The sequence below is a fragment of the Phocoena phocoena genome, chromosome 17 (assembly GCF_963924675.1).
Source record: "Phocoena phocoena chromosome 17, mPhoPho1.1, whole genome shotgun sequence".
In the NCBI taxonomy this organism is placed as follows: Eukaryota; Metazoa; Chordata; class Mammalia; order Artiodactyla; family Phocoenidae; genus Phocoena; species Phocoena phocoena.
This window is the reverse complement of record NC_089235.1, coordinates 55888223-55913866: the sequence shown is the minus strand read 5'-3', so window position 1 is coordinate 55913866 and position 25644 is coordinate 55888223. Positions and strand designations below refer to the sequence as shown.

The 25644-nt window shown below is 33.9% G+C and overlaps 1 protein-coding gene and 1 pseudogene across 4 annotated transcripts in view; both read left to right on the top strand.

Moving 5' to 3' along the window:
* Positions 1-25644, top strand: part of CSMD3 (CUB and Sushi multiple domains 3) — a 1073652-nt gene that overhangs the window by 781705 nt on the left and 266303 nt on the right. For all 4 annotated transcript variants that reach the window (XM_065895021.1, XM_065895023.1, XM_065895022.1 and 1 more), the window contains 4 exons: positions 3505-3696; positions 11558-11696; positions 15017-15204; positions 23648-23842. In XM_065895021.1, coding sequence (XP_065751093.1) covers positions 3505-3696; positions 11558-11696; positions 15017-15204; positions 23648-23842 — 714 coding nt within the window. The remainder of the gene's footprint in view (positions 1-3504; positions 3697-11557; positions 11697-15016; positions 15205-23647; positions 23843-25644) is intronic.
* LOC136137315 (small ribosomal subunit protein mS31 pseudogene) lies at positions 24331-25015 on the top strand (annotated as a pseudogene).

Below are 25644 nucleotides of genomic sequence, written 5' to 3'. Positions count from 1 at the left end.
TTTTTGTAATATTGAACAGGTTACTTAATCTTCCTAAACTTTAGTTTTCTCACCTCTAAAATAAAAACAATAATGGCACTTGACCCATTGGTTTGCTAGGAGAATTAAAGGAATTATACACGTAACGTCTTCATCCTTGGCCATTGCTCAGAAGCACTAGTTTGTCAGTAAAATGAAGCAAAACTGTTAGGATTTCTGATGATGTGTATGATGATACATAGATTTAATTTAAGTGGTCGGTAAAATAACATTTGCAGTGTACATCTTGTAACCCTTTTTAAAAAGTAACCCTTTAGAAATTAACCCTTTTAAAAATAACCTTTTAGAGTCATGTACCACAATGTTCGTTGCAGTTGTATTTACAATAGCCAGGACATGGAAGCAACCTAAGTGTCCATCGACAGATGAATGGATAAAGAAGATGTGGCACATATATGCAATGGAATATTACTCAGCCATAAAAAGAAATGAAATTGGGTTGTTTGTAGTGAGGTGGATGGACCTAGAGTCTGTCATACAGTGAAGTGAGTCAGAAAGAGAAAAATAAATACCATATGTTAACACATATATATGGAATCCAAAAAAAAAAAAAAAGGTTCTGAAGAACCTAGGGGCAGGACAGGAATAAAGATGCAGACATAGAGAATGGACTTGAGGACATGGGGAGGGGGAAGGGTAAGCTGGGGCGAAGTGAGAGAGTGACATGGACATATATACACTACCAAATGTAAAATAGATAGCTAGTGGGAAGCAGCTGCATAGTACAGGGAGATCAGCTCGGTGCTTTGTGACCACCTAGAGGGGTGGGATAGGGAGGGTGGGAGGGAGATGCAAGAGGGAGGGGATATGGGGAGATATGTATACATATAGCTGGTTCACTTTGTTATAAAGCAGAAACTAACACACCATTGTAAAGCAATTATACTCCAATAAAGATGTTAAAAAACTTAAAATAAAAATATCCTTATTTTACCCTTTCTGAAAAGATATATAAAACAATTTGCAGTCTGTTCAGTTTTGTGTGTATATATATGTGTGATTATATATAATATCACTTTTTTGTTGTTGCTGCTTTTATGCAGTCTCAGACTTAACATACCACCAACATTAGTTGTTTTTTTTTTCAGTTTTTTAATTGATATGGTCCTCTTGATTCCCAAACGACTTTGAGAGTCAGAACATTATATTTGTGTGTAGATTCTCTGGTTTCATTGCTGTGTATGAGTATTAGGGAGATGAGCTATCAATACAAAAAGTACACCTGGTAGATTGTAACAAATTGTTTGGTATATTGGTGAATCTATCTAACTGTATCTACCTACCTACCTTTGTACCTGTTTACTTACCTACTAGGGATGTATACAACAGAATCTGTTTGTAGGTGCCACCGCTATGCAGTTTGAACAATTTGAAGTCTGTTCAGTTTTATGTCTGCCTATTTCTTCTTTGTATTCCTAGCACCTAGCACAGTGTCTGGAATATATTAAGTTAGTAAATGAATGAATGAGTGAATACCAGTTATGTGTCTATAATCCAGCCATTTGTGTAGTTACTTTAATATGCAATTTAAAAAATAATTTGTATAAGGGCTGAATCCTACATTTATGAATATAGTTTAATAAGTAGCTTAAATGAAAAATTTAATAGCTTTTTTGTCTTGATACTTAATTATCACATGCTTTAGGGTAAATCTGCTTTGTGGTAATTCAAAGTAATATCTTGTTCCATTAACCTGAATAATTGTAGTTAATTATGCTATTATATGTGCCCTATACTGTATATAGAAGAACAGTTGCTTTCCTGTGGTCCCATACTCTTCTCTAATGATTTTTTAAACTTTTTGAAATTTTTAAGTAATTTTAGATTTATATACAATTGTAAGAAATAATAGAGATCCTGTATACCCTTTACCCAATTTCCTCCAATGATGATTTCTTGGATAACTATAGCACAATATCACAAGCAGAAAATTGACATTGATATCAATCCATGAACCTTATTCAGATTTCATTAGTTTTATATATGCTCATTTTTGTGTGTATGTTTATTTTGTATATAGTTTTATGTAGATTTGATCACCACCACCAGAGGTAAACCACAGTACAGTTCCATCACAAAGATCCTTCTACTTACTGTTTTATAGTCCTGGTCATCTCCTTCCATCCCCTCCCCCTACAATTCTTGGTAACCAGTAATCTGTTTTCCAACTTCATAATTTTGTCAATTCAAGAGTGTTACATAAATAGAGGCAAACAGTATAAAACATTTGCTATTGCATTTATTTACTCATCATAATTGCCTTCAGATCCATTCAAGCTGTCTTGTATATCATCATTCCCTTTTTATTACTGACCAGTATATCATGGTATGAATTTAGTTTAATGATTCACCTGTTGAAGGTGGTTTGTTCCTAGTTTTTAGTTATTACAAATAAAACTCCTGTGAACATCCACGTTCAGGTTTTTGTTTCTCTGTAGTAAATGGGCAAGAGTACAATTACTGGGTTATGGTAAGCACATTTATTTTTGCAAGAAAGTGCCATCTTCTTTCCACAGTGGCTGTACCATTTTACATTCCTACCAGCAATGGGTAAGTAATTCAGTTTTTTGCAGAATCTTGCCAGCATTTGGTGTTACTATATTTTTTATTTTAGCTGATCTGATAGGTATGTAGTAATATTTCATTGTGGTTTTAAATTTCATTTCCTTAATGGCTAATAATATTGAACACTTTTTGATGTGCCATCTGGTATCCTCTTTATTGAAATGTTTTTTGCCCATTTTCTAGTTGGATTTTTTTCTTTCTTTTTTTTTTCACAGTTGAGTTTTAAGAATTCTTTATATATTCCAGATACAAGTCCTTTGTGGAATATAGCCCATGCAAATATGTTCTTCCAGTCTGCAGCTGTCTTTTCATCCTCTTCACAGTGTCTTTCATGTAGTATCAAAAAACAGATTTTGAGTAAATTTATTATTTAGCTACTAAAATGCCATGTCTCTGCTTGAAGCAAGTTAATACATAAATTATTTACCAAAAACAATTAAAAAGTATTTATTGTGCAGGTATTTAAAAATTAGCCCAAGCATTTTTAAATTGAAGTACAGTTGATTTACAATATTATATTAATTCCCGTGTACAGCATAGTGATTCATAGATAGTTTTTACAGATTATATACTCCATTAAAAAAGCAACAAGGAGATATTGTATAGCACAGGGAATTATGGCCCAAGCATTACGCACAGGCTCAGCGGCCCTGGTTCACAGGCCCCGCTGCTCCACAGCATGTGGGATCTTCCCAGACCAGGGCACGAACCCACGTCCCCTGCATTGGCAGGCAGGTTCCCAACCACTGCGCCACCAGGAAAGCCCAACCCCAAGCATTTTTTAAGTTAATTTTCTAAGCGCACATAGATATGTGGAAGCTTCTCAAATATAAGATCTGGAACTTCGAAGGTGATTTTGGATAGCATGAAAACTAAAGGTTTGTTTCTGTCTTTTCATAGGTTCTGTTGCCACTGCATGTCGTGACCCAGGGGTTCCCATGAATGGGACTCGAAATGGAGATGGACGAGAACCTGGGGACACTGTTGTTTTTCAATGTGACCCAGGATATGAGCTTCAAGGAGAGGAAAGAATAACCTGCATTCAGGTAGAAAATCGATACTTCTGGCAGCCCAGCCCACCAGTTTGTATAGGTATGAATTTAGAATAATTAAAATTTTATACAGGTGTAAAACAATGGTTAAAAACTGGTTTCAGTGTTTTAATTAAGAACAGTATTCTGGAATAGGTTATATGGGAGTATAAGATTTCAGAGGTCTATAACCCTCCAAAAATGCACAAAATTATAAATCATTGTTATTTTTCCCCTGAGGAGAGGGTCTATAATTTTATTAGATTCTCAGTGGTTCTAACACTCTAAAAAAAAAAAAAAACAGTAAAGAATCAAAGTTCTTCAAATGTATGTACACAAAGGGGGGAAAGTGGCAGGGTGGATGGTGGTGGTGGATTGAATTGGGAGGTTGGGATTGACATATATACACTAATATGTATAAAATAGATAACTTATAAGAACCTGCTGTATAAAAAAATAAATAAAATAAAATTCCAAAGAAAAAATAGAATCAAAGTCCTTGAAAAATCCTCGTCTTCCCTTTCTACTATACAAATGTAGTAATTCACTACTTTTAAAATTTAAAGAGTGGATTCAGACTCTATTTAAATTGGGCCAGGTTGATCTTGCCTCAATAATGGTTATTCCTTCTAAGAAAGAAAATTTTATCAGAACTTAGGTTTGAGTTTCAAAGCTTTGACTTTCCCTTCAATCCGTGTATTCCAAATGAATTATCAGTTTTTATTTTGATGATCTAAGGATTTGCAACTACTTGGTTCATACTTCCAACTCTCTGCCTTTTGAATCCATGGTCTATTCTTGAATCTCCAAGTTTAACTCTAGAAATTAAGATACATATTATTTCCCTACTGGGTCTGAGAAAAAGTTAGAGAGATATACCACGTTTGGAATAAAAATAATGAGAAAACTTGCTATATAATCTTAAAAAAAAATTTCATTATTAAGGTTCTTAAATTCATCTAGTTTAATCTCAAAACTTGAGCTCAAGTGTTTTAAAATTGGCATCATCTAGAATGTATAATACAGTTTGCCCAAAGTACGTTATGTGTACTCAAAATTTTATTTATCATATTCTTTCCCTTACTACACTGCAAGCACCTTGGGAGAAGATTCCATATCTTGTTCAGTGTATTTCTTATAGCATGCAAATTTAGCACTTTTAGGAGAGAAAGCCTTATTTTTGTTCACTTTATATCTAACTCATAAATACATTTTCAATAATCATTTCCCCACTGGGAAAATGATAATTTTTCCTATTATCACATGATAATAGGAAAAGAGTGTTTAGTACCTCAGTCAGAAGTGAACATATCAAGCACTCAGTTATTCAGATTTACTTTACCCCATTTTATGCTTCTTATGCAAGAGCTGCAAACTCAAATTCATTAGTGTGTCCTATGTGTTGATTTAGGCATTGAGGATTTAGCAGTACAATAAGACAGAAGAGTTCCCTGTTTTTGTGAACTTCTCTAGTAAAGTGAAAACTAAAAAATCTGAATTCATATCACATCTTTTGTATTTTATTTGTTGGAATTTTAAAAAACACAATACACAGAACAAAACACATCTAAAGGCTCAAACCAGGCAGGGAGTAGACAGATAGTTGTAGACTTCTGTAGAAAATGGAGCAGATGATAAGGAAAAGGCTTATTAAAGGGACATAAAAAAAGCACAAAATAAGGACATACATTGAGCCAGTTCAGATTTAGCCATATTTTCCTTTACAGTTTATTTCCGTTTATACTATGTTGCTCTCTATGTACCACTGCAAGATTCTAAATCATCAAACATCGATTAATTTACATTTACTATAAATACACTCATAAAAGCAGAGGAAAAAATACAGAGAAAACAATATTTTCAAAGGAAAAGGGACTGAAACAATGAAGTTTTCATTTGTTTACCAGACAGTTAACCTAAGAAAATGCCAATTAAACTAAAATGCCACATTCAAATTAATTGGAATTTGACTGAGTATCTTGTAAAGAGAATCTTTGTGTAAAGAGGAAATGACAGAATTCCACAGACTTACTGTGGAACTTCTTGTTTATTGTGATTCTTAGACCTATTAAACGGGTGTTATTTATTAGAATTATTAGAAAGGTTATATTATGTCAAATGTTGTCATGTAGAGAATTCTGAAACATTTAACAGCTTTACACTGAAATGCTAGAAAACACGAAAATCCAAAAGGTTAAAAGAGTAAAGAATTTTGAGATAGGCTGTTATAAAATTCCATTTGTAGACAAGACTTTAGCCAGCAAGTCATAATTCTAGAAAATAAAAGTTAAACACCAAATTTTACTTTAATTAAGCAGATTGTGGGAATTTTTTGTAAGGACAGTGGTGTTGTGTATAATTTTTTGGTAGGAAAAGATTGCTTAAGGAGAGGGTATGCATTAGAGTTTCTCTGAGGAAGATAGTAACCTTAAAAAAAAAAAATCTGAAAAATTGCTAAGCTGCAGAAAACTTGACCTCTGAAACTTACAAGAAAGAACTCCATGATTGGAAATACTATGCCAAAGATTAAACCCTGAACTTTTTAGAAACTTCATAAGTTTATGTCTCAGACCCTGGAGCATAAAGCATTTTGCTTGCATGTAGAAGTAGTCAACCTTATAGCAAACACCAAGCAGAAGGACAGTCATTTTTAAGAGAGTTAATAGAATTCATTCTAACAGAATTGACAGTGTGAAGATTACTTTGACATTGCCAGAGGGAAAGTAACAGCACTCAATATGAAGGTAAATAACAAAGACATTAGTATGGGTGGGCTGCTAAGACAGTAGACACAAAACTGAATAGGGGAGAAAAATTAAGATTGTAAAATCATTATCAATAGTTGCCTGTATAACTGTCTCATAAGAAATTACACGCAGAACAAATCATAAATGTGTCAGAACTCTATGGAACCTAACTAAAAATTTAATTCACAAATATATTTGATTTAAAGAGAATCTTACTTTGGATGCTTTATGATTAGATGCATAAAAGTAAAAGATGTACTTTCCAAATGGGATTTAAAGTTTAATATATTAAATGCAGAGAGAGTTTGCCTTACTACTGAGTTGTTTGGGATATACAAATGTTAGATAATGTCTCAGCTTGTCTCAATAGCTTTTATAGATTTTCAAAATCTACTACAGTTATGAAATTTATCTGGAAAACCTCAATAAATAATTTTAATAATAGAATCAAAAGAATTTTAAAGGATCTTATGCTCCAATAATAGTATAATCACAAAATATATCCAGTAAGATACTTAAAAATATGTGTAATGGATTTTCCTATATCTTTTATGATAAAGGGTATACACATATAAACGTATATGTGGATGTGTTCATGTGTATAAAATTGCTAACGATAAAAAAGACCAAAGTTTCCTGTGAAAAATAAGGAGAACTGAAACAAACAAATAAAATTGCCCCCATGATCCCCCAAAGTACAAATGATACCACTTCCTTAGAATGTGAAAAAAAACACAAAAAACATTCCTGCCTTTTGTGCATATATACATATATATATACACATATGTAACTGCATTTGCTATTACACATATATTTCTAACATTTTTCAAATTCACATAGATTTTTAAAGTTCCAAAGATAAAATGTGTCATTATTTTAATCAAAACATATAGCTTTTATCAAAACAAATTATTATTTTTATCAAAACAAATTAGATTGCCATTCAGAATTATTCATCTTTAATCTTCACAATCAATACAAGGAGTCAATAGCAATTCAACAAACATTTATGGAATGTGTAGTATATGCTAAATCTCACATAGAAAATAACATATAAAACACAGTCTTTAGCTTGCAGATTAGTGATGAATGCAGATACCTGAAAGGAATATTTAAATAAAATATGGTAAGGGAAATGATGGAGATAGGCACAGGTTGCTATGGATACTAGAGTGTGTTGGAGAGAGCTGAAGCAGAGTCCAGGCTGAGAATTTCTAGGAAAACTCCCTGGAGGCAGTGATGAATCTTGAGACCTAAGTAAAAGTTATATAGAGGTAGAAGGGAAGACATGTCAGGAAAAACAAATAGGATGCATAAAGGCATGTAAATACAAGGAACAAGCAAATGATAGTTTTGAGTGTAAATTATGTGTCTAGATTGGTGGTTGATGCAATTGGAAAGGTTGCAAGGGTCAAGACATGAAAGCTATACTGGAGTCGGGACATCATCTTTTAGGCAATGTGTAATAACTGCAGAACTTTATGCATGGACATAGTATGATTAGATGTTTTCACTGGGAAGATGAAATGGAGGAAACGAGATTATACTAGAGGCATGGGAAACAAAAAATATTGCAATAATTCTGGAGGCATGTAAGAGTCAGATCTAGAAATGTGGTATTAGAAAAGGAAAGAAGAGATAGATTGAAAAATATCTATGAGGAACTGAGGTAGGGTCTTGGTAGTGCTTCTTGATAGACTGGAGTCAAGGGTGCAATAAAGAAAAGGGAAGAATCTTAGGCCTCTAGCTTGGGAATATATGTGGTTGGATGATAGTGCTAACCAAACATCCTAGGAATACAGGAGAAATTTGAGTTGAGGTTTGGATATGTTGGATATTCTGTGTTGATGTACCCACAGTGATCAGGTAGAGATAGCCAGTAAACACTTGAGCATATGGTTTAGAATTAAGCAGAGAAATCTGTTGGAGATGATAGGAAAAAGGGGTTATCAGTATGTAAGTGGAAGATAAACTCACAATTCGGACATGATCAACAAGGAAAAATGTAATAGAGTGAAAATTAGAGACGATTAGGTAAGGAATTCAGGAGAATACCAAAATTATAAGATGAAGTGAAAGAAGTGCTTGCCAATAAAACAGAGATCTGTACAAAGACATCAGAAGAAAATTAGAAGTGGAGTTCCAAAAACGAGGAGAGTGAATTTACGGTGAAAGTCAACAGATAAGGATGACTGCAGATATGAAGAGAAAGATAAAGGCAAAAATACCCTCCTATATTAGTCAATACAAAAGTCATTTGAGGATGAGCTAGGGAGTGTTATGTGTGGGAGGCTCGGAGGCTAAGGGAAATAGCAATGGCTGGAGAGAGCAGGAGAGGTGGGAAGGACCACATAAAGACATCTAGAGTCCCTAAGCAACAAAAAGGTTGTTGTCTCTCTAAATATAATTTCAAATAAAAAAAAAAATTCTAAGCCTGAGATAAGTTTTCTCAGGATGAATACTTTGGTACTTTTCTTCAAGATATAACATAAGAAACTATTTTTTCCCAGTGACCTGCTTTGCTAATCATGTTAGTCTGCCTACAGGTACATATAGTACATAGGTGATGAAAGAGAGAATGAGATTAGACTTCGTTTTCAAAAGGTGTAGTTGTAAAATAAAAAACAAATTCAAAATAGCGAGGAGAGACTTTTATTAACAAGGAATTATTGTACAATTTTACTTTTGTAGTGTATGGAAATATCAAATCACTATGTTATACACCGAAAACTAGCAGTGTTATAGGTCAATTATAATTCAAAAACAAACAAACTCATAGAAAAAGAGATCATATTTTTGGTTACCAGAGTCAGGGGCTCGGGGAGAGCTAATTGGATGAAATTGGTTCAAAAGCACAAACTTCCTGTTTCAAGATTGATAAGTACTGCGAATGTAACATACAACGTGATATGTGATGCTGCTGTATGTTATCTATGAAAGTTGTTAAGAGAGCAAATCTTAAGAGTTCTCATCACAAGAAATTTTTTAAATTTTTTCTTTAATTTTGTAACTATATGATAAGACAGACGTTTACCAAACTCATTATGGTGATCATTTAAAAACTAAAAAGGATTTTTGTAGTGTGTGGGTAGTGGTACTACTATGATAGGGAGAGCAATGTGATGGTGAGATCTTCCAGCACCTGAAGAATTCGGAAAAGGGGATTTTTCTTTTATAGAGAGGAGTACACAAGGCTGGAAAGAACCAGGTGTGGGGAAGTGAAATGAAAGAGTGGCCCGGAATGCTGTACTCTGAGTCCAGCCTATCCTCAGGAGGGGTTTTGTGCTCACTCAAGGCTGAGGGAGAGCCAGAGTTCAAGGACCTAGAGAAAGGAGAGAAGCTTGACCAAAGTGAGGTTACAAGCAGTTTATTATGATTGATCAGTGAGATCAAGCAATTCAACTAATCATTTGAGTCAAAGAATGGGGATTTTCAGGGTCTATGTCTGGTCTTGTCATAGGAAAATGAGGGGGCTTATTTAAAGGATTTTATCAAAGACCTGATAAGTGAATCTTATCTGAGTCAGATGGTGAAGGGTGGTTCTTCACAGTGAGCCCATATAACCAAACACAAAAGGGTGAGGGGATTTCTTAACCATCAGGTAAAATTCAACATTTTCAGTTGAAGAAAAGGGGAAAGGAAATAGGCTAGAGGAAACTTTGTTTTATTTTTAGGATGAAAGAGACTTGAACACCTGTGGACAAAGGGGAAGAAACCAGAGAGAATAAAGGAGACAAATGAACACAGGTTCTGGAGAAGGAAGAGAGATTGTGTGATTGAGTCGAGGGTGTTATCCTGATTAATAGGAGGGACTCGTTAAATATTCAGGAAGTGTTGAAGTTTGAATAGGGAGAACTAAAGTTGAGGTAGTTTGTTTAATCATTTGATACACCACAAAAACCATACAGGTGATAGGTAAGTCGTGGTAAATAAATTAAGGCTCAGCAAATAAATATTCTCAGTAGAGTAGGTCATCTACTGTGACTGAGGCACTGAGACAAAGGTAGCAGAGGGTCATGGGGAAATGTATCAATAATAGCAGACATCCATTATTTAAGATGGTAAAAATTACCAAATTCTAATGATGATATTACATATCTAGGCTCAGGCAAAGAACAAATACCTGAAATGTTACCAGAACCAAAATTCTCCTCCTTCCAAAACCAGTTTTATGCTGTCAAGAGAATCCCGTATGCCTTACAACTGAATGGTAAAATTGATCTGAGGAAAGCTATAATTTTAAAACTCAAATAACAATGATGATGTGGTGATTATGTGTAGGAGACGTCATTACATCATGAGAATCCCAATCTCGGTCTCAATCTCTCTCTTTCTCAGTGTGCATACCTATATTTACATCCCCACTCTCACACTCTGCCACCAGGGCCCTCCATATCTTAATTTCTCTATTTTTCTGCATCTCCCAACTTTGTGTAATATATTATTTCCTGATCAAGCTGTGTTTAACAGACTCCGACAATAATCCCGTGAAGAATCTAATCTCTGAATTTCTCTGACAATTTTTTGATACTTTCCTTTGAAGTGTTACAGAAACCTTTGTTTGGGCCACAATAATAACAACTGTCTGTTTTCATCAACAAGTCAGGCAACTAGAATTTAAGAATATCCTAACACTCAGTGTAGGAGTAAAGTGCTATAGGTTCTCAGATAGTTATCCATTTTCACTCATTAACTATTATCAAAGCCTCTTCCTCTGTAAATAAAGGTAGCAGGGAAGATTTGAAAATGAGCTAAATACCTCATATTCTATTATCCACTTATTATTAGAGATTTTGTTTTGCTTTGTTTTGTTTCTATCTTTTTTGCAGTAACCTTCAGATTTTTTCCTAGTAACCAGGGTGAAACCATTTTTACTCTTCTTCTTAATGCTTTTCTTTTACATGAAACAAAATAGTAATAGAAAGGGAAAGAAATATAACTTTTTCTTATTGTTTGAAGCCAGTAAAGGAGCTAAATTCAATGTATGTATGTATGTTTTTAGTATTTTAATTGTCTTTCTTGAAAGATAATGCAGTATTTAAGCATCCAGTACTGTAAAAAATCATCTGTACAAAACCTAAACTTTTTTAAATAAGTGTTTTCACAAATACTGATATTATATAGTACATTTTATTAATCACTTAAGGGGTTTTGTTTGTTTGTTTTAAATTAAAGCACCCTGTGGAGGCAATTTAACAGGATCTTCAGGCTTTATTCTTTCACCAAACTTCCCTCACCCATATCCCCACAGCAGGGACTGTGACTGGACTCTCACCGTGAACGCAGACTATGTTATCTCCTTGGCATTTATCAGGTGAGTTCCCGTACATTTCCACATTTTAAAAATCTTTTTGCTCATTTGCTTTAGCATTTCACTAGGCAAATTTTTATTTCTCTACATGACATTTTTAAGGTTTTTGTTGTTGTTGTTTTTTACCGATTTCAATGCTAATATTTTGCAATAAACAGTTTACAAATCCCTGTATAGTAGCACAGATGCCAATGTAGTGCTGAAGGCTACAGAACTACAGATGAGTGAGCATCTTTCACCAGTTTCCAATATAGAGGAGACGTGTTAAAGGTTGAGTAGTTTATTGACTCTCACAAAATGCTATCTCTTTATAACATTTCCTCCCTCCCTGAACTTACCATTACTGTTTCAAAAAGTTCTGTTTGTCCTAAACATAAAGATTAAAAGGTCAGTATTTCAAGGAATTTTTTTCTCCCATATGTGTACCACCCAAAACTTTTTTGAAGTATCTAAATACCCATAGGTGCAGCACCACCACTGGACTTGGGAAGAAACATATTCTACCTACTGTCCTTACTGGTGGTCTCATTAAGTCAAGCTGACAAGAATTTGATGGATCATTTTCCTATACTCTCTCAGCAGAACTTGCCTCCTAATAGAACTTACCATGAGATGTTCCAAAATTTACATTTGTTATTTAGCAGTATCAGCTGCAGGGTTAGCTTAGTACTGAAGCAGTAGAGGATGCAGTTTCCCGTGTGGCAAAGAAACCACTGAGTTTGAGCCCCAGCTCTGCCGCTATCATTTATGTTACCTTGGGTAAGTTATTTATATGAATGAGCCTCTGTTTCCTCACATGGAGCTAACAGCTGTTTCACAGAACCTGGCCTAACTCTTTTCCTTAAGATTTCAATGGGAATGTTAGGTACCAGCAACTTAAAGCGTTTCTAACTAGAAATGTTCCTAATCTTCAGTGTCCAAGACTGATGTCTGTTGGCTCTAGTAACACAGCCCCTTCTTCTGCTAGCATGTCAAAGGTGCTTGTTATTTATGTAAAATATTAAGCTGAAAAATCTTTCTGATATGTTGAAGCCAGGTTTAAAAAAAGAAATTTAAAAAGGATAATTCAAACTCATGAAAAATTTAAAAAGTAAAAATATATGGAATTATTTCTATAATTTGTAGTGATACATTGATAATTGGTAATAACAAAGCAACAATGATGACAATGTTAGTTATATGCCAGGACCCAGTTATAAGACAGTTTCCTGAAGTAAGTACTGCTTTTCCCATTTTTACAGTAGAGGAAATGACAGTACCAAATTAGAAATGTCAGGGTGTATGATACAGGGCTTAGTTTACTTAAAAAATTTATTGTAGTTAATAACTGAGTGGTAGAAGGCTGTATTACATGCAGTGCATGACCAAAAGTTGATTTCCAGCTGTGTCATTTATTATGTGATCTTAGGGAGACCACTGACGTTTTAGGGCCTCATTGGGAAAATGGAAATGATAATCTCTTCCTTATACCAGAGGATTATTGACAAGACCAAGTTAATATTTATGAAAGTGCTTTGTAAAATAGAACATACTATTGGAATATACTATCTTTCCAGTTTTTAAGGAAAAATAATTATCATAGCTAACGTTCTAAAGGTTCCTAGAAAAAGACTGTTTTTTGTTTTATTCTCATTTTCAGAGAAGTTATAAATCAATATTTTGAATTATTTAAACCCAAACTAGAAATTTAAAACAAAAAATACTGAAATTACTATTGTTAAATAGGCTTTTGGCCTTCCAAGGATAGTACATTTAGACTATACTTACTATATCCTTTACAAAGAACTTGTTTCTAGTGATTCTTCCAATAGTGAGATAGGTAAGGAAGTTGTAATTCTCATCGAACCTTAACGATAAAAGACATGACTTTCAGAAAGTTGTGTTTTACCCCAGAACAAGGGTAGTAAGTAATGAAATAAGACCTTAACCTCTGACTTCTGCTACATTACCAAAATTCAGGCCTCATACTCACTGAAAGGTTTCAAGAGTAATTAACTGAATCAGACATGTGAAGCTACTATTAAAACAAAATATAACAATATGGTGGTCCCCCAGTTTTCTCATGTTGCATTGTCCCTTTTATATGGGAAGTTGGTAACCTCTGCATTATCCCAGTCTTTCTTCACCACTATTTATGCGCAAGTAAACTAGCTAGATTCCTCTCCCTTGTACATGTATACATAAAGGATTAGAATTGTGGAAACAACCTCTATCAATCTCTTGGATTTGGAAATAGTATCTCCCAACCTAGCAAGTTTTTTGTTTAGATGCAGAGGTGATAAAACTTGACAAAATAGTTTCTCCATTGATGGATGTTTAACAACGGCAAGGTTTATTGGTTTTATTTTATATCATGAACTTCTTGACTTTTCTTAATGACCCACTTGAGTCCATCCTTTCCTCTGCCACAGTATGAGTTAGGTAATAGACACATGATTACATGTCTTCTGCCTTCTAAGTATGTGGGTTCTATAATCACTATGGGACAATTCTCATATTTTGAAGGTTTTAAGGCAAGTTTATCATGCAAATTTTGCAATATTCAAATATTGATTTGAATAGTTTACATGCTAAAATGTCTTTATTCACACACTAATTTTGATGAAGAGTGTATTGGTTTGATTTGCCTATACTAGGTTCTAAAAGAAGAAAATATATTTACTTTCAGGAAAAAGAATACCTAGTACAATGTGTGGTGCTTTCAGTAATTTAAAAGCAAATTTTGTCTTTCCAACTTTTGTTTGAATCTGACATGTTGAGGTGAATTTTAAAACAGCAAAAATGCTCTTAAATTTTGAAGTTCAAGGCAAACAGTACCATTGACAGAGAAAAGAGAGGTTGCATTTTTATGATGTAAAATATCTGGAAGAAAAAAATTTTTAAATGGTTATTATCTTACACATTTTACTGATATAAAGTAACTTGCATAAGGATATGTAGCTAACAAAGGCAGAAGCAAGTCTTGAACCTAAACTCTGACTCCAAATCCTGTATCCTTTCATCAGCTTATAAACTGTTTGCCTTAAGGTCATTTTTATTTCCTATAGACACAATGCCAACTAGAAATATTTGAAAATATCAAGGTGTCTTTTCTCTTTTCCAGTGCTGATTTGATATGCATATTCAGTGTGCTGTTGCCCGGTGAATTTTCAAATTAGCTTATTTTGACAGGGTCTGTTGTTATTTTTAAAGATATTGATTGAATTAATATATGATTATGTGACTATTATGCTTAATACCTTAGTAATAACCATTCCACTTTTTTCTTTCTTTCTCTCTCCCTTTCTTTCTTTCTTGCTTTCTTTCTTTTTCTTTCATTTTAGTTTTAGCATAGAACCAAACTATGACTTCCTCTATATATATGATGGACCAGACAGTAACAGCCCACTGATTGGAAGTTTTCAAGACAGCAAGTTACCAGAGAGAATAGAAAGCAGCTCAAATACCATGCATTTGGCTTTTCGGAGTGATGGATCTGTTAGTTACACTGGATTTCATTTAGAATATAAAGGTAAATGTGAACATTTGATTTTAGCATCATGATTTAAATTTTGAACATTTTATACAGGAGAATAATGTTGTATTAACCATTGTCAGATGTTAGTAATATATGCATTTCTTAATGCAGACTACCTACAATTCAGCTCACAAAAGAGCTCTCACTGTAGACTTTTCCTATGAGTGAGAAGGAAATTAGCATTTTCCTAATTACTACCAAAGGAAATGTATCAGGCAAACAAATAAGCAATTAGTATACTGCAGGAGTTGGCTGAGAACACAAAATATTTCTTAAAAAACAAAGTCATTTTTTGGAAGCTGAGGATTCACTCAAATATCAGGTATTCAGAGACTACTCTCAGTGATAAAGAGAGTACTCACAAAGTATACTACTCACAAAGTATTTTGACAATCATGTTTCAGAAAATGTCAAAAAATATTTAAATATGTCAATATTCAGAATAGGGTAAATTGTGATGATAACATTTTAGAATATTTCTGCAAGTATTTAAATGAATCAATATTACAATGCTATGGATATTTATAAATATATTTTTCTTAAGTTTTATATTCAATGACTATAAGGACAAATTAGATCTTAGTTGTTTAAAGTTAAAATTTATTTTTCAGTAGTTGAGTCCATAAAGGACAAACTGATAAAGGGATCATTTGAGTTCTGAAAATGCATACTTTGAATTTATTACTTACTGCTTAGATTTTCTTGTTTTTAATTATGAAATATTTTCAATAGCTAAAAATTATACAGAATAGTAAAACAAACTTCAAAGTATTTACCATCCAACTTGACAAACATGGTGCCATATTTGCTTCAGATCTTGTTATTCTTGTTTTAATAAATATAATATTACATATACAATTGAAACTCCTTCTGAATTTGCACTGGGAAGAAGGGTTTGTTTCCTCAGGGCTGTCAAAGGAAGTCAAGATAAATTCCACAACTTCCCATGGCATGCATGGCATGGGTTAAGGAAGGCTTTCTTAGGGAAAGGAAAAACAAGTCAGCCGGAAACAGTTGTTTGGAGCTCTCCAATATATCCATCATTACTTGGAAATGCTTGCCAGAGCAAGGTATCTGCTCAACACTAACATGGTATGGACTTAATTCTGATGGAAAGATTGAACCCTCTATGGGTCTCTCATCTTACAGAGCAAAGTAAGAAAATGGCCTGCTCAGTGGGAGAATATATGAGCTATTTGCTACCAAACAGTAAGGATTTAAGGTGCCAGCTATTTATTGGGGTTGTATGAAAATACTAGCTGCTCCAAACTAGGGGATCATGGGAAAGCTTAAACTTTGTGACTATGGTTTAGGAAGCATTGGTCTTATGGAGAGCTGAACTTGAGCAACATGCCAAAACTCTCCCACTGGAAGAGGCATATCTTAAATTTGTTTTGTGGCCTTTTATATGGTCAGTTTTTATGCATGTTCCCTGTGTGCTTGGAGAAAAGAGTGTCATTCAATTTATGGGTGCAGTTTTTTATATATATATATACTCATTAAATCAAGCTCTCTAATTATATTTCTCAAATATTTATGCCCTTGCCATTTTTGAAAAATCTGCTTGGCCTAGCAATTATTGAAATAGTTAGGGCAATCTATTATAATTCTTAATTTTTAGTTTTTTCTTAAAATTCTAGTGATTTTTGTTTTATATATTATGGGAACCTATTTTCAAGTACATATATATTGTATTTTTCTCATTTTTTGATGTACTGAGTTTATTTATATTTATTCACTTTTTTGATCTTATTTTGAGCTTTCTACTCCTTTTGCTTTTTCTAGCCTATCAAAATTTTCTCCTTTTATCAAAGTCATATCATTTCTTGATATTTTATTGTTCACTTATTTGCTTATTTATTTAATATACACACTCCCATTGATGCCACTAAATCCCTACATATATACTAAAATACAAGCTTCTTAAGAGCAAGAACTCGGTTTATTTACCACTATACAATGAGTGCCTTAGAATAATGCCTATACATTGTAATTGTTTGGTAATTATTTAACTGATTGATTTTGAGTTGCTTAAAGAGGTGTTTTCTATTTTAAGTCAAGACATAATTAGAATCATAACATTATTGAAATGTAAGAAACCTTAGAGACACATTCATGTCCTGCATTTTACAAATGAGAACTTGGCTCTTTAGGAGTAGCTACTTATATCTGCAAGATGATAGGCTTATAAACAAGACCTGTTTAGGAAGAAAGGAAGGAAGGAAGGAAGGAAGGAAGGGAGGGAGAAAGGGAGAATGGGAGAGGGAGAGGGAGAAAAAGAGAGAAAGAGAGAAGAAAACTGTAAGCAAGTCAGTAAAGCTAGGTTCTATTGTGAATTAGTATTTAATAATACTAAGAGATCCATAGGATAACAGACACAGGAAGAATGCCACAAATTCTACCATACTCAGGGCAGATGGTGCTAATGTGTTACAGCATTCTTTCTCATGGAAACTGAACTTGACTTCACAATCCTTTCTCTACATTCCAGGTAGGCATTACTAAATCCATGTAATTTAGCACTTGAGATAAAACCTACTTGCCATATCTCAGCTGAATGTATTTCCCTTCGTGTTTCCTGTCTTGATCAATTTCCATGTCCCATTATTTCCAAAAGGTTAAGATTTATGCTGCCATAGGAAAAGGGACACCAATGCAATGTTTTTTTAAATAAGACAATATTTATTACTCATTAGTAATACTTTATTCTAGTTACAATGATTAACTCTTTCAATATAGTATCTCTGTCTTTCCCTTTAGCAGACACACTTATAAATGCAAAAAAATGTTAACCAATAGCATTATGAGATAAGTATTGCTATCCCTATTTTACAAATGACGAAATTGAGAATCAGATTGTTAAAATGAATTGCATAAAATGACATAAATTATTACTTCCAATAAGAGTAAAGGCAAATAAAAATATAAGAGTACAGGCAGAGAGAAATACATAAGCATTCCATGAACTATAATTCTTCTCCTTGGACCCTACAACTACTCCCCACCATCCTCAGCTACTACACCAGTGCCCACTTACACACAATTTCATGAGGTCTTATTTTTATACTCCAGATGGTATTTCTTTACAAAGTTAGTGCTGAGTTTATGATACTCTCCAAATCCAACCTAATTAATTTTCTGGACTGGCCCTCAAAATTCTCATCTGTAGGGAAATTCCATCCCCCACTTCAGGGTCTCCAGGATCTGTCTTTTCCTATCAACCTCCACATTTCTTAAAAAATGTTACCTCTTTAATAGTCTAGTTCCTTAAAGCTAATAAATTAGTCTTTATGTTTATTTCTGCCATAGGCAAACAAACATGTCCGAATTTTCAAGATAAAATGTGCACCCCCAAAATGAATTGACGTATAACTGGATGTCCTGGATAGTAAGAACTATTCCTCTGTCATTTGTAATTCATGTTATATACTTTGGCTCTGTTGATTTCTGTTAGCACTGAAAAAGTAAAGCTTTTAAGTCCTGACTTGCTCTAAATAATGGTATTAGTAGGTCTTTATTTAAAAGGCCATAGGTCCAGCACCTACCTCTATTAGAGCTCACACCAGAGTATAGTTGCCATTGCTTGTGTTCATACCTATCTATTCATCTCCCTCTTGAAGATAGACTGAATCTTATTTCTGTTTGTTTGCAAATACATAGTAGTTGTGCAAAGCATTTGAACAGTGAACAAATGCTATAGTCAAACATCACAAGTACACAGGCTTGCTAACATGAATTCTAGAAGGAATACCATTTTACATTTACACAAAGCAAATGGTGGATATGCTCCAGTGTTGTAGACAGTAGTAAACTGGAGCAAAGAAGTAGACGTTTGAAGGTAAGGGGAGATGTTTTGCTAACTTGAAAGCAATGTCCCCAAAGAGTTTAAATGAGTCATGTCTCCATTTATCTTAATGTAATTTCAATGAGATACAATATTAAGAAATTCATACTTGGATATGTATTTTATTTTAAACAATGCTCTCTTTTGCACTGTTTTTGTATTAAGGCTATTTTAAATGATGTCAAGTATGTTTTAAATACTTCTAATTATAATATTTAATAAATGTGACTCATAGTAGTGATATCTATGTTATTTTAACAAAATATATTATTTACATGAAGGAGAGAGAATATATACAGTCTTGTGCTACTGAAAGGGACCTCCTGGCAGCTGGTGTTTTAGCTGATAGGGGATGTCAATTTATATGCAGCAAAAATCTGCAGTGGCAGACTTAACAATGGTTGTTTATATACGGCATAAGTTAGCCACCTTCTCCACGAACCTTAACGTATCATTCGTTACTTTCTAAATTAACATATGACTTTAAGGTAAGATACATCTTTTCATAGAGCAACCTGTTACATTTCAGCTTTACCCTGAGGTGTTCTGCACCAATTGTTTAATTTACATTTTAGCACTGTTTTCCAAAATAAAAGAGATACATGTGTGGTTTATATTTATTTTCAAAAAGCACCTTGGGAAATCTGGCCCTCTGTGAACTATGGGTCTGCCAATAGAGAGAGCCTCTCGGGACTTATTATGATCATATGAGGGGACTACAATGCATACACAGCTTGAAGGGAGTTTAGCTCTGGGAGTTGCTGAACTCATCCTAGAAGGTATTTGCCCATCTGCTCTATTCTGTAAATAAAAGACAGTTGAATATTATATAGTGTGGTCACTTCTCAAAAATAAAAATAATGTATAACTTATTATCCACAGAATAACACTATTCATAATAATGGTCCCTTCATGAGTATACACCTCTAAGTGGGAATAAACTTTGAAGTTTATTGAAGACTAAACTTTAACAGTAAAAATATTTATGGTTCGGGGCTTCCCTGGTGGCCCAGTGGTTGAGAGTCCGCCTGCCGATGCAGGGGACACGGGTTTGTGCCCCAGTCCGGGAAGATCCCACATGCCGCGGAGCGGTAGGCCTGTGAGCCATGGCCGCTGAGCCTGCGAGTCCAGAGCCTGGGCTCTGCAACGGGAGAGGCCACAACAGTGAGAGGCCCGCGTACCGCAAAAAAAAAAAAAAAAAATATATATATATATATATATATATATATATATATTTATATATTTATTTATTTATTTATTTATTTATTATGGTTCTTATTAGGCCAGAAAAAAGGATGTATTTATAAATAAATCATTAAGTGTGAATTGAACAAACATTATTTAATTATTGTCATGCCTGATGCAAAGTATGATAAAAACTTTATAATGATATAGATATTATCCTTATTATAATAACATCTGTAAGTCTTTATTAATAAAATGAAAACAAGAACATGGTAAAGCTTTAATTTTTCCCATTGGACCTTCTTCAAGACACATTTTTCAGCGTTCTAATGTCAAACTTTTTCATTAAAATAAGCATTTACAATACTTTAATTTCATGTGGAAGAAATTCTGAAAAATAATTTTTTTGTAAAAATGAAAAACAAATCTATAGCTAAGATATAAGCTCTATTGCTTATGATCACTTCTGTCTTCCAGCAGACATCATCTAATATGCTTTATTTGGAGAATATAAAGCAAGGGGCTCTTTTACCTGGGATCTATTCAGTAGGCAAATTACTTTTATTCATAAATTTTAATGATTCATAAAATGAATTATTCATAAAATAAATTATTTTATTAAATTAATTATTCATTAAAATACTATCAACTTGTCTGCCTCACATTTTTTTTCTAAAACTAAAATCATCTTTCCCTCTGCTTCCTAGTCCTTTATATAAGGATTCTCCAGATGTTCTCAAAATTTCCAGATGTAATTGCTGTGGCATACAGGGAAATAAACAAGGGCAGTATTATTCATAGAAAGCTATTCATAGAAAGCTAATCCTTTAAATTCAAGGATTTAAAGCAGTATGTAAACATAATAATGAGATAAATGACTACTATCAAAATGAGGCTAGCAATATAAAATTATTACAGAAGAATATTTTTAATTTGTCAACCATGTTTCCCTTTCCTCCAAAAGTAGGAGGTTTGTATCATATTACAGATTCACTGATATGTCACTGAAAATTTGGGGAGAACTTTAAAGAAGTTTTGAAAAAAGCAAACTTTTCAAAAGATGAATGTTAGGCAGTTAGACTTGTCAAAGAGATTAATCCTTTTAAATAGTAATTTCAATCCTTTTCTCTCAAGGGATTTAGTTCAGTTTCATGAAGGACAGCTGTAAGTGTTACGTTGCTGTTCTGCCTAAAAATTACATTGTGTTTTCCTGCTTATTTAAGAAAAGGATCAATGTCAGGTTTTATTCCTAAAAATTAAACAAACCAACCTCTGCAACACCAAATCCTCATGCTTAGTGACCAAAGAACCTACTGGTTCTTTCCTTAAAATAGTATCATATGCATATTTTATCTGGGAAGAAATATAATTCCTTGGGCTGGGGAGCAATTTTTTATTGAAATCTGAATATGATATATGAAATACAAATTTCTTGTGCTGGTGTGTGTATGCATGCTTGTACATGCCTTTGGGAGATCAAGTTATTTAGTTTTGGAGTGAAGCTCAGAAATCAGGTTTATCGGACTTACAAGCTCTAATACAACTTCCCCCTTCATGTCTCTCATCTCCCTTTCACCTAGTCTGCTCATTACCCTTCAATGCTCAGGTTAGATGTCAGTTCTTCAGGAAGGTTCTGAATGCTTCTCCTTATGCAGCACACATCACAATCACAAATATTTATTTAGTTATTTTCTTTATAGACTGTAAAAGCCATGAGGGCTAGAATATTTTTTCATTGTCCACTGCTGTATTTCTGGTGTTAGTTGGATAATGGACTCTTAAGTATTTATTTGTTGGAAAGAAGGAAGGAAAGAAAAAAAGTGGACCTTTTTAATTCCTCTGGTATTCTAAATATTAAAATCATGTAAATGTTTGTTTCCACCATTTCCTCTTTTTTTTGGGCTGCGTTGGGTCTTCGTTGCTGCACACGGGCTTTCTCTAGTTGTGGCGAGCAGGGGCTACTCTTCACTGCGGTGCGCATGCTTCTCATTATGGTGGCTTCTCCTGTTGCGGAGCACCGGCTCTAGGTGCCAGGGCTTCAGTAGTTGTGGCTCGTGGGCTGTAGAGCACAGGCTCAGCAGTTATGGTGCACGGGCTTAGTTGCTCTGCGGCATGTGGGATCTTCCCGGACAGAGCTCGAACCCATGTCCCCTGCATTGGCAGGCAGATTCTCAACCACTGTGCCACCAGGAGAGTCCCCCACCGCTTCCTCTTTAGTTGAATTCAGAGAAGTCTACTGAAGTATTTTTTCCTAAAGCATAAATTTCTCATCATTTCCTATAAATGTTGAAGCACTTTGAACTCTGCAAACTTTAATGAATGGAATAAAAATATTTTTTCTGTTAAAATAAATCAGATTTTGATATATTATAACAATATGATTTCTGTAATAGCCAAACACCAAGATATTGTTGACTTAAATTCCAGTGATTCCACGAGTCCTATCCAAAGTTACACCCACCTCCTGAATTCCCATTAATATAAATTCTAATGTAGAAAATCACATTTGTTATCTTGAATTTGCAATGGCCCTTACATTGCTCATCTCTCTTATTTCTTAAGCAATCTATAATAATAACAAAATGGAAATATTAAGGTGTTACCCAGATCTGTTAACAACACAGTGTTCTACTACTTTTTTACCAGAATGGATGAACTGATCTGTTTCTCTACATATTTTCAAAATATTCTCTCAGTCTCTCTAGTTTACTACCTGGGTCCACAGAAAACAGTTCTTTGTTGTGAATGGACTTTACTTTTCAATTTGTCTGTTACTATTAGCTTTGAAAGTTATTGGCTTTGACATAGACTCTCTGTCCAAAAAGATCATGGTTTGGATATTATAAAGATTTTGTTACTCTGTTTTAATGGGCAGACCTCTGACAGAAATGTGGGGAATGAGGTAGGTTAAGAGAAATGGTATCAGGGCAGAGACATAGGGGCTTTTACTTTCTTCATAGTGATGAACTGAGATCAACATAGGCAGTAGTACTGTATCTATGTTCAGTCACATGGAATGAGTGTACATCAATTGGGGGGAAGATCTTTTAAATAATGAAATATTAAATAAAGAAATAAGTTCTTTTCCAAAATAATTCATTTAAAATACTTATGCATGGATTATAGCACATAATTTATAATAAACCACAAAACCCTGTTTGACCATAAATATTAGATACTGATTTTAATGAAAAGACCAATGAAGAATTTTATCTTTTACTAATCAATGTGAATTAGCAAAACGTCAGATATGGTTAAGGACTACTTTGTACTTTGAGCCCTCAAACAGAGGCAGAAAGGATGTTGGTGCTTTCTGTTTTATCTAGAGGTAGAAATGAAGAAATATTAAAAGTTTCATAGAATATTGTATTTTAAAGTAACTAATTTTATATCAACATTGTTTTACAGCAAAACTCCGAGAGTCCTGCTTCGATCCAGGCAACATAATGAATGGCACCAGACTTGGAATGGATTATAAATTAGGGTCAACAGTCACCTATTACTGTGATGCTGGCTATGTTCTTCAAGGTTATTCAACACTCACCTGTATCATAGGAGATGATGGAAGACCTGGATGGAATAGAGCCTTACCAAGTTGTCATGGTAAGAAAATACTTTTTGGCTGAGTTTTTATTATTAGAAAGAATTAAGAAATGTTTAAACCTGCTTCTGTTTTTTTTTTTTAAATCAACCATTTAAAACACAGTCTACAAGTGTGGTATAGGCAATGCAGAGATTTTATCAAGGATTTAAAAATTGGATTCTGTAAAGAAATGGTTTTGAAAAAATGCTCATATTCCCAGGTGTCTCTAAAGCAATGTGCACGTTATAGTATGCCAGCTCTCTGAGAGCAGGGATATTGCCTCTTCTGTTCATTTGTGTGCCCTCAGGATTTAAAGGAGTACCTGACACTTCAGGTACTCAGGAAATACTGACTGAGTAAATGAGGAACAGACACACTGAAACTGACATTTCAACAAAAGTAGATAAATGCAATAACAAATATTATCAAAATTCAGTGATAAATCTTTATCTGAAATAGGGATATAGAAAAATAGACGCTTTTCCTAAGAATAGGTTGTCTAAAAACAATGACCAAATTGGAGCTACTCAGGCAGCTCCAGCAGCATGAGGAAGACCCAAGGGCACAAAAAGATGGAGAAATACCTAAAATTAGTTTCAGTAACATAATATCAGATATGAACGTTGCCAGATCTACTACAGCTAGAATTACTACAAGACCAGTGCATCAGTTTCAGCGTGCTGAAGGACCTGACAATGATCATAGCCAGGAGAAGATCACTTATCCTAGAAAAAAATCTTAGGAAAAATATATTCAAGAAGAGACTTAATATCTTTGAGATTAAGGCAGTTAAAAGAGGCACCCGAAACAGAAACACCACCTTCACTTGGGATATGGAATTTGCTAAGCAGTTAGCCACAATAAATGAACAGCCCTTTCAGAATGGTTTTGAACAGATGACCTAGTGGACAAAAGAGGGGAAACTGTGGGAGTCCCCAGTTAACAATGAAGCAGGTCTTAATGATGATGCTTCAGAAATTCATGGATATATATTTCTTGATAAATAACTGGAGGATTTTCCAAAATAAGGGCCAATCCACCATTTCATAAAGCTGGTTTCGAGTGGCCTTTCCAAAAACCCACATCAGAGTGTTACACAGAAGTGGAACACAGAGTGGTTTAAAAATTATTTTAATGAAAAACAAGTCATTCTCAAGGAAAGTTACGTACAACTCAGTTGCAGACCCTGGTAATTTTAACTTCAAGCTCTTGGAGATGGGTATTATAACTAAATAAAACAATTTTACTAGTAAAAGCCTAATACTGCATGTTCAAAAATCACATACTTATACATAACTCTATTTTTTTTTTGGCTAGAAAACCAAGTTTTTGATTTTTGTTTTCTTTTGAAGCTGAAATGTGCAGTGTATCAAAATTAAGGATTTTGACAAATCTAAAAGTCATGTGACATTTAACAGTTGTATTGAATCCTCAAATCTTTGGCTTTTCATTTATATCTTTTTAATTGATATCCCATTGCAATCAACTTTGCTAATAAGCACTGTCATCTTATTGGTAATCTCACTGTTGCTAGTGAATCAGTTACACATATACATATGTCCATTCTTTTTTAGATTCTTTTCCCATATAGGCCATTACAGAGTACTGAGTAGAGTTCCCTGTGCTATATAGTAGGTCCTTATTAGTTAACTATTTTATATATAGTAGTGAGTATATGTCAATCCCATTCTCCCAATTTATCCCTCCCCACCTTACCCCCTGGTAACCATAAGTTTGTTTTCTGTGACTCTATTTGTTTTGAGATAAGTTCATTTTACCCTTTTTAAAGATTCCACGTATAAGTGATACCGTATGATATTTG